This window comes from Salvia miltiorrhiza, chromosome 1 (genome assembly GCF_028751815.1).
Source record: "Salvia miltiorrhiza cultivar Shanhuang (shh) chromosome 1, IMPLAD_Smil_shh, whole genome shotgun sequence".
Lineage (NCBI taxonomy): Eukaryota > Viridiplantae > Streptophyta > Magnoliopsida > Lamiales > Lamiaceae > Salvia > Salvia miltiorrhiza.
The window spans coordinates 58,452,661-58,461,622 of record NC_080387.1 but is presented as its reverse complement, the minus strand read 5'-3'; the positions used below and the strand labels follow the sequence as shown (position 1 = coordinate 58,461,622).

The window sequence follows — 8,962 nt, the reverse complement described above, 5'->3', positions numbered from 1 at the left end:
TACCCTACCCGAAAAAATCGGGTACCCAATCCTGAATAAGGTAAAAAACTGTATCCCGATCCCGAACTCGATTTTTAATTGGGTACCCTAATATCCGAGTCGGAGGTATTCGGGTACCCTAAATTACCCGGTCAAAATGGCAAGTTTCAAAGTCAAACTGTGAATTCGGGTAAATCGAGCATTAGGGTACCCGATTTGGCTTAATAGGGTATTCGGGGTACTCTAATACCCGATTTACCCAAAAAAAATCGAAAATACAGCCCCTATTTTAGGATTTTTAAAAATTAAATTTAATTAAATAATTTAAAATATACTATTTAATTAAAAATTCGGGTATTTCGGGTATACCCGATATCCGATTTTTTTATACCCTAAATACCCGAACCCGACCCGACACCCTAATTTTTCGGGTATCGAGTACTCTATACCTGATTTTTTCGGGTCTGGTAATCGGGTACTCTATACCCGAGCCCTATCTTCCCACCCCTAATTTACCCTTACTTTTCACATTTTCATCACTTTCAATATTAATTATAATATTTTTTTCATCACTCCTGATACACTCAACAACTTTTTCTCAACTCTCATTACATGCAATAATATTTTCTTAAAATTCGTGTCACTCTCTCCTAAAAGCATTTGTAGCGGTGCTTTTCCATTTTATACCATACTATCATTTATTTTTTCTTGAACGGACCTTACTCGTAGCTTGCTTCTCACCAAGCAAAATTGCTGCCCCTCTCTTCTCTTACTTCCCCATTTTAACTTTTTCACATAATCAACTTCCTTTTAACTTTCTTCCATTAAGCATGCCCTAAGAAGTTCTTTCATGAATAAAAGAAATGCAAATATTAATTAAAAAAAAAATATATATAATTTCGTTAAATAATGGTCAACATAAGATCAGATTTAAAAGTATAAAATTAACCTGAAGAAAAAAAAAAAAGATATAAGGTAAGGGTGCATTTTGTCTATAATAAGAATCTAAGTTTTCAAAATGGAATATGCTAAAATAGGATCAATCTAAAAGTATAAAATCTACTTACATGGTAAAATTAGCCTAAAGAAAAAAAAAATACTATAAGAAGGTAAGGATGCATTTTGTACTATAATAAGAATCTAACTCTTCAAAATGGAATATGCTAAAATAGGATCAATCTGGATGAGCTAAACCTATAAACCAGAAACAGGGCATGCCAAACACGCCCTAATTTTAATATATAGGGGTAATTTTAATAAGTAACCAATTACGCTCGCTTATTTATATATATATACGTAATTGTATCCTGTTAAGAACTCTGGCAATTCGCCTCAATTTTTTTCCTCCACAGAAATTTAGCCCTACGAATTTCTCTCTCTTCCCCGTTTCCAAAATCTCCCAAATTCTTTTCATGGATACTCCCTTTCTCGATTCAATTGAGTTATTGAGTTCCCAGCTTTATTCTTATTCAATTCATCATTCTTACTTACTGGTTGCTTGTTTTCATCATTCAGATTTTAGTCGTCCTTGTATTTTTTCTTAATAATAGCTTAGTTACAGCCTTAAAGCTTTCGGATTCGGATTTGATTTGGTTTGTTTTGCCTCTCAACATGGGTAAAAGTAAGTTCCCCCTTTCTTGTTGCTAGTGCATTTCATGCAATCTTTTTCGAAGAATTTCAAGTTAAGCTTTTTTCCCACTGTTTATTCGTCTTGGAAACTAGAATTTATTGCGGCAATAAGTCAGTTTCCTCGTGTGTTTGTTCTTTCGTTGTAATTAAGCATGCGTAGACCTGAATGGAAAAATCATATTACTCAACATTTCTTCAAGAATTCACCTTCTGATCACTAATTATTGTTCGGGGCTTTAATTAGCTATAGAAATCGAGTTAGAACCACTTTCTATTTAATAATGGAGAGTAAATAATTTCTAGTGTTTTTTAAAGTAAAAAACTCAAGTCGTGCGACTGAGTTCGATGATGGTTAGTTTGATGAAATTTTGTAAAGCTCAGCTTGAGTATTGATCGTACAAGCTGAAAATTAAAAAAGAAAAGGTCAAACTTTGATGTGTGGCTTCACTAGTTTATTCGCTTGTTTTAATGAATGTTCGATCAACTTGACGAGTTGTTTGAACAATTTGAAAGCCAATTACATATGAACAATTTATGTTAGAGAGTTGGGGGTCAGGATTTTATTTTATTTATTTATTGTAACTAATTAAATAGAATGGTGATACAAGTTATAAAATCATTGAGTGGCAATGTTGATGTGTACTAATGTTTGTAACTTTGCCATTTTCTTTCCCTTAGAAGCGTTACTTCTCCATTTATGTGCCTTCTGTTTGTGTGTATATATTTATATAAAAATATCACCATATCTCGCCTGTAGAATATACAATTCCTCTTGTACTAATGTTTGTAACTTTGCCATTTTCTTTCCCTTAGAAGCGTTACTTCTCCATTTATGTGTCTTCTGTTTGTGTGTATATATGTATATAAAAATATCACCACATCTCGCCTGTAGAATATACAATTCCTCTTGTACTAAAAGAATGGGGGACATATTTTGAATTTGGTGGAACTTTTCAGTAATTGCATGTGTTTGCTGCTCAATGTAGATAGGGATTATTCTTAGCTAGTTCCATGTTGTCCAACTTTTATGCCAAAGCATGCATGCTGCGTCAGAAAATTGATCAAAGCTGCTGTTCACTTGTGCAAGTTTCATTGTTCTAAGTGCATGGGACGGTTTTGTTCACTTTATATTCATGGAATAGCCCATTAGATTTGATATATTAGATATACTTAATGAAAACTAATATATTGGGATATTTTCTATCTTTGGGGACCTATTGTTTGACTTGAATAATTTGTTTGCCTAGGAAAAATCAACGCCACCAATCTAGATCATCTAATTAATGTTTGAGCTGATCCATAATCAATATTTGTCAGGGTTGCACCTAGCTGCTTGGTATGAAAATTGTATATCCAAATTATTGAAGTTCACTTCTAAAATAATTTCAATTTTACAGGACAAAATTGGTTATCTTAGAATGTAGTGATAGAAATTTATATCAAATAGGTCTTCTCAATTTATTTTATCTTGTTATCCTTTTATTACTCTTATTGAATGGCAGTGTATAGTGTTTGCAGGAAAAGCAACTCCTATAGATATAAAAGTTCAGGGTTATTTTTTCAATGATTTTGAAGACCACTTATATATAATTGTCTCTCTAAGTCCTAAGTTTATAAACTCTTAGGTGTAATTTGCTCTTTCATAAGATTTAATTAGCTCTTTCTCTTTCCACTCTTCTTTTAGTATAGTGCATTTTTTTGCCTTATTCCATGTGATGCTAGGGTTTATTTTAAGGAGTCTTATGTTGCTGACTTTGCGTGTCACAATCTGTATGTTTACAGTGTAAGTAAACACCTGTAGCAGAGCGTTATACTTGCGTCTTTACTGTCTTTACTATTTTGATTAGAAGCACTGCTTTATTTTCTATGCTCACAACTCTGAACAGCCATAAAATTGTCGTTTCTTGCTAACGAATGCCTCAAATTAAACTCTGTTGGATCTTTTTTCTTTCTTTCTTTTTTTTTTCCATCACAAGTTTTATTAATATGATATGTACTTATGCCAAATTGGAGATAATTATTTAAATACTTTTGTTAGGGTCATTTTAGAAAGGCCTCAAATTAAGCTCCGTTGGATCTAATTTTTTTCCATAACAAGTTTAATTAGTATGATATATACTTATGCGAAATTTGGAGATAATTACTGAAATACTTTTGTTATGGTCATTTTAGAAAGTTCTCAGAAGAAATTTGCTGCAATGCTGGATAGCGATGATACAGATAGTATGAGCTCATCCTCCTCATCTATGCGCTTGGATAATATGACAGAGAATGGTCTTGATGAAGTTCAGGTTGATAAGGATGCGATGCTTGATCAGTGCTTGGATGCTTTGTATGAGAAGAGGTAATCCTTTTAGTTCCATTCTCGCTCTATAAGATACTCAGATTGTAAGAACGGTCTTATGATTTTTCTGTTCTAAAGTGATTATTTTAGATTGTATTTTACTGCATGATGGTGTAAATGTAATGCATGTCAATAGTCTAATGGAGATTCTCCTCATGTCTGGATAATTGATATAATGAACGGCAATTGGGTCATGTTAAGTGTTCCTATTGAAGAAAAAGAAATCATCATTTGAGTTTCTCTTGAAGAGGGAAATGTGAAGACTTCTAATAAATATTGATTTACTTTCCTATTATCTTGATGCCATTTATGTATATTATTTTCATACAGGGGTTCCACTAGAGAAAAGGCTTTGGCATCTATTATTGAGTCCTTCAATAGCAGTTTGCAGCATGAATTTGTCGAAACAAAGTAAGGATTTAGTGGTGTTTCTGTTTCATTCCAAACTCTATTGCCTTGGTTTCTTAAAGATTGAAATTCTTATAGTTGGCATGTGTATTGAGGAGTTTGTAGGTGGATTGGGTGGGTGGGTGGGTGGGTTGGGGGGGGGGGGGGTGATAGCATTGTTTTGCCATTATAAATATTTTGCAACCAAGTAACTAATTAAGCTTTTATTATATCTATCCATTTTCAAGTATCTTCACTGAGGAAGATTCTTCAGCTGTATATTAAAGATTAATATTTATATGGATGCACATTGAACTTTATAGCTTCTTCAATGTTATGCTCTAAAGTTGTGGTTGGATAATAGTCTTCTGTTTCTCCACCTAGGTTTGCTACATTGCTGCAGCAGTGTCTCAATTCAATTAAAAAGGGTTCTGCGAAGGAGGTTGCCTTGGCATCTCATGCAATAGGTTCCACCTTGCCTTTGACATATTGTATCTAGCCTTTCATTGTTTAGCTAGTGTTTGGTGAACTTAATTATTTCGTACTCTTTTACAGGACTTTTAGCTCTGACTGTGGGTCCTGGGGAGAAGGCTCAAGAGATCTTGGAAGAATCATTCTCCCCTATATCAGATGCTCTAAGAGTTCGGCCTGAGACATCTAAGATTTTGTCTGTACGTTAAGTGATAGTTCAGTTCAGCAAGTTGTTACCCTTCATGGATGCCTAATCTAATTATGGATATTGCTATGATGTGTTCACAGTTACTCCAATGTTTGGCTGTTATTACTTTTGTTGGTGGTGAAGATCCAGAGCAAACGGAAAAATCAATGCACATAATGTGGCAAGTGGCTCATCCTAAATTGGGTGCCAATGTATGCATCCTTGCTAATTGCTATTAGCTTGATCCAAGATGTTTTGTATTTTTTTCAAAATTATATTATACTATATAATATATATATATATATATATATATATATATATATATATATATATATATATAGGGTTGAGTTCCAGTACAAACCCTTTTAACTTAAAAACTAAAAACTTTGCACTTAACCTATAAACTTACTGCAACGTATAAAGTGTCTGCATTTTCGTGGTAAAAAACTAAAAACTTTGCACTTAACCTATAAATTTACTGCAACGTATAAAGTGTCTGCATTTTCGTGGTAATAAATTGTAGTGTAATTATGCTCCCTTTGAAATTCAAACCCAAGACCACTAAAGTACAGATACTCTATAGGTGAAGTGCAATTATTTTATAAGTTAAGTGCAAGTGGTTTTTAATTTGTATGTTAAGAGGTTTTTATTTGATCCAATCCCGATATATATATATGTATGTGTGTATAGGTAGAGGATCAAATGGAAACTTTCCCTCTCATAGCATTGTGATCTACGGTTTTCATCAAAAGATGCATTTTTGTCATACGAAGATCAAGGATCCAAATAAGGTTTTACATACTGCAGGAGGGAAGGTTTCTACCGGATCCTGGCCCTATATGAATATATCTGTGTCTGTAAGCACACAAAACTGCAGCACATAAACCATTCAATATAATCCAGTTTTTATTCTTGTATTTTGTTATCAGTTTGGTCATATGCTTTATTTTCTTTTGCCTCTCTTGTGAACATGTAATGTCAGGTGGTGCATATACTTGTTATTGCAGTTCAGTTGAGCCTTGGATATTAGAGTGCGAATGTGTCAGCTATTTATGCTTCTGTTAGTTTGTGCTGTTCAATCATGTATTTAAAATCTGATCTCTACATTCAGGTGGCTACCTTTAAACCTTCACCAGCAGTGATAGCAATGATGGTATCTTCCTGGTCATTTTTACTCACTACTATGAACGGCTGGGCGCTGAACCCTAAGAGTTGGCAAGAGTAAGTATTTAGTTGAGCTTGCTTTTTCATATCATTAAGATAGTAGTTCATTAAGTGTGAGTTTAAAGCATTTTAAGAGTGTTACCTGCAATAATTCAGGTCAATCTCGTACTTCTCTACACTGTTGGAGAAGGATGACAGAGCACTGCGCATGGCAGCTGGTGAAGCACTTGCTTTAATATTTGAGATGGGGAACCTGGACAAATTCTGTGGAGAAACTAAGGACTCTTCTGACCCCACTGTTGATGAAGGGAAGGATTCTCGAAAACTGATGTACTTACATGGATTGAGGACTAAAGTACTTGGTCAAGTGCGGGGCCTCTCTGCTGAGGCCGGTGGTAAAGGTTCTGCCAAGAAAGATCTCAATAGTCAGAGGAACACATTCCGAGATATCCTGGACTTCCTTGAGGTATGCTTCTATCAGTTTAATCTACTTTGATTTGGTTTCTGGACAGCTTGAAGTTTATAAATATCAAATACCAGAACGGTTCTACACCCGAGACCTTGATGAAGATAGGTGGAGATCCTCTGAACACAAGCTCATGGATTCAATTGATACAGGTATACATAATCTTCTTTACATGTTTTAGTACAATAATGCATTGGCTTTTAACATTTTCTAATATCTTTCTGGATTATAGTTGAACTTCCTGAAACATTTCCTTGGAGGAGGATTTGTGAAGCACATGCAGGTACTATTTTTGCCAGCAGTCGTGCTAGAATCAACTCTTTTTTTTGTTGACGGGTTATCATTATCTGTTATTTATTATGTGTATGACAGGAGAACCAATTTCTTCATGATGTGTTTGGTTTTATGCCCAAGAAGAAGTTCCTATCAGGGGCCGAGCAACGTATGTCGGGGAGTGAAAAGGTTAGTTGGATCTGAACGTTCTTGAAGTTAGAGCCCCTGGCCAAGTTCTTGTGTTGATACATATTGATTGAATGTTAGTTGGAGGGAAGTATTATCAGTTTTTTACATTTGTCAAGTAGGAGTTGTAATACCCTGAATACCTCAGGGTATTACAAGGTTTGAAAGTGGTTTCTTCTCCGTGATTGTGTACCTCATCTGACTTTCATTACTTTTCGAAATGATCTTATTTCTGTTGTTTGATTGCATGCCTTTTCTTTTTTTATGTGTGTGTATGTAATTAATTTTCGAACATTTAGACACGTAGTTTCACCCAGTCTTGTGTGAGAAAATCTCACACAAGGTTTATGTCAATTCTGAGGTAAGGATAATTTTCCTGGAGTTGTGAACTTGAGTATTGAGACTTGAGATGCAATGTTGAGGTGATTTTTGCTCACGTGTTCCCCCTTTGTTGACAGAGGATGTACAAGTCGCCTAACTCAGCTCTCAACAAGGCGCGAACTCAGTTACTGAATAAACAACGTACATTAGCCCAGGTTGGTTGTTTATCTCCCGAAAAACCTTGTCTTGTCAGGGAAGGGAGAAGCGATGATTGAGCACTAGTTCATTCTGTGTTTCCATGAGTAATTTGACGGTTGGTGTTTTGGTGTGCAGGGCAAGAATGCAGGCCACTTTGCAGTCGATGAGTAAAACAGGAGCATGCAATAACTTGTTGCGCCCCTTCTGCGTGCCTACTAATATTCAAAAACTATACTTTTATCTCGTGATTTGTTTCCAGATTGGGATCCCAATGTATTCATTATAATCTAAATCAGAGGTAATCTTATTTACTATACTTGATGGCTCCCTCATTGGTTACCGCTCAAAGTTGTTTACTGAGGTCTTTTCAAGGCGTTGATAGGATATATGCTCAGAATTTTTATTTTTTTCTCCCTTCATTTGTTTCATCCTTTTAATCCTAATAATTAAAACTGTTCTTCGTTTTTTACAGTTTGTCCAGATTATAAACCTAATATTGCATATTCAAGTCTAAAAGTAATACTATTTCATCTTCACTGAACCTGTTGTTTGCGGGTGGAATTCATAAAACTTTCCGGGTTGACTATACTTTATAGTCTGAAATTTGATTCTATGATAATTTTAGGGCCTCAACTTTAAAACGTTACTAAATGGTTCGAGTTTTGCTTACGGAAGAGGTAAATCATATTCGAAAATCATCTCAAAAGATTATACATTCTACCATTAGAAAGAATACATGAAAGTTCTTGCTCGGGCAAAATAGAGAAATGTTGGATTAATTGTAGGGACAAAAAATCATTAACTAATGAAAAACAGTATAGTTGTGAAATGAAGTGTACACAATGAAATTATTTTATATTGTAGTTAGAAATTCATTATAAAAATCATTTTTACAAATACACTATCTATCTAATAAGAATTCTTCGTACTAAGTATAGATATAATAAGAAGGGGTAATTGCCTGTAAATTCCTAACGTTTACACGAAATTGGTTTTTGCACCTATTTTTATTTTTCTTCTTTTAAATACCTAACATTTAGTTTTTGTCTCAAATTTGTCCGGCGACCGGTTTTTTTTTACGCCGGCGCCGGAAATGCTACTGTGGCAGCCGGAATTGATGAGGTGGTAGCCGGAATTGACACCTAAACATATTTTTCACATGTGGCAAAAAAAATAAAAATAAAAAAAACAAAAAAAATCCAAATCATCATCATCTTCCTCAAACCCTTATCCCCCTCCCCCAACAAGCCGTCGCCTCCCCCCTGCCAGCACCACCGGCGCCGCCCCGTTCCCTCCCCCAACCCGCCGTCGCCGCGACACAGAGAGAGGTTCTCGGCACCTCTGTCTCCCTCAGAAC

At 34.9% G+C, this 8,962-nt stretch overlaps 1 protein-coding gene across 1 annotated transcript; it reads left to right on the top strand.

Moving 5' to 3' along the window:
- Positions 1-1,227: 1,227 nt before the first annotated feature.
- On the top strand, positions 1,228-7,921 carry LOC130998662 (uncharacterized). Its single transcript, XM_057924078.1, has 13 exons — positions 1,228-1,600; positions 3,781-3,952; positions 4,283-4,363; positions 4,724-4,806; positions 4,895-5,010; positions 5,099-5,209; positions 6,109-6,218; positions 6,318-6,627; positions 6,702-6,779; positions 6,860-6,910; positions 7,000-7,089; positions 7,545-7,622; positions 7,741-7,921. Exons 1-13 carry the CDS (start codon positions 1,591-1,593, stop codon positions 7,774-7,776), a joined length of 1,326 nt encoding a protein of 441 aa, XP_057780061.1. The 5' UTR covers positions 1,228-1,590; the 3' UTR covers positions 7,777-7,921.
- The last annotated feature ends 1,041 nt before the right edge of the window (positions 7,922-8,962 follow it).

What these genes read in the sequence shown, in the direction of transcription:
- LOC130998662 (XM_057924078.1), top strand. An exon ending in AGACATCTAAGATTTTGTCT is followed by an intron (nt 5,011 to 5,098) that starts GTACGTTAAGTG and finishes ATGTGTTCACAG; the next exon opens with TTACTCCAATGTTTGGCTGT. An exon ending in AACCCTAAGAGTTGGCAAGA is followed by an intron (nt 6,219 to 6,317) that starts GTAAGTATTTAG and finishes GCAATAATTCAG; the next exon opens with GTCAATCTCGTACTTCTCTA.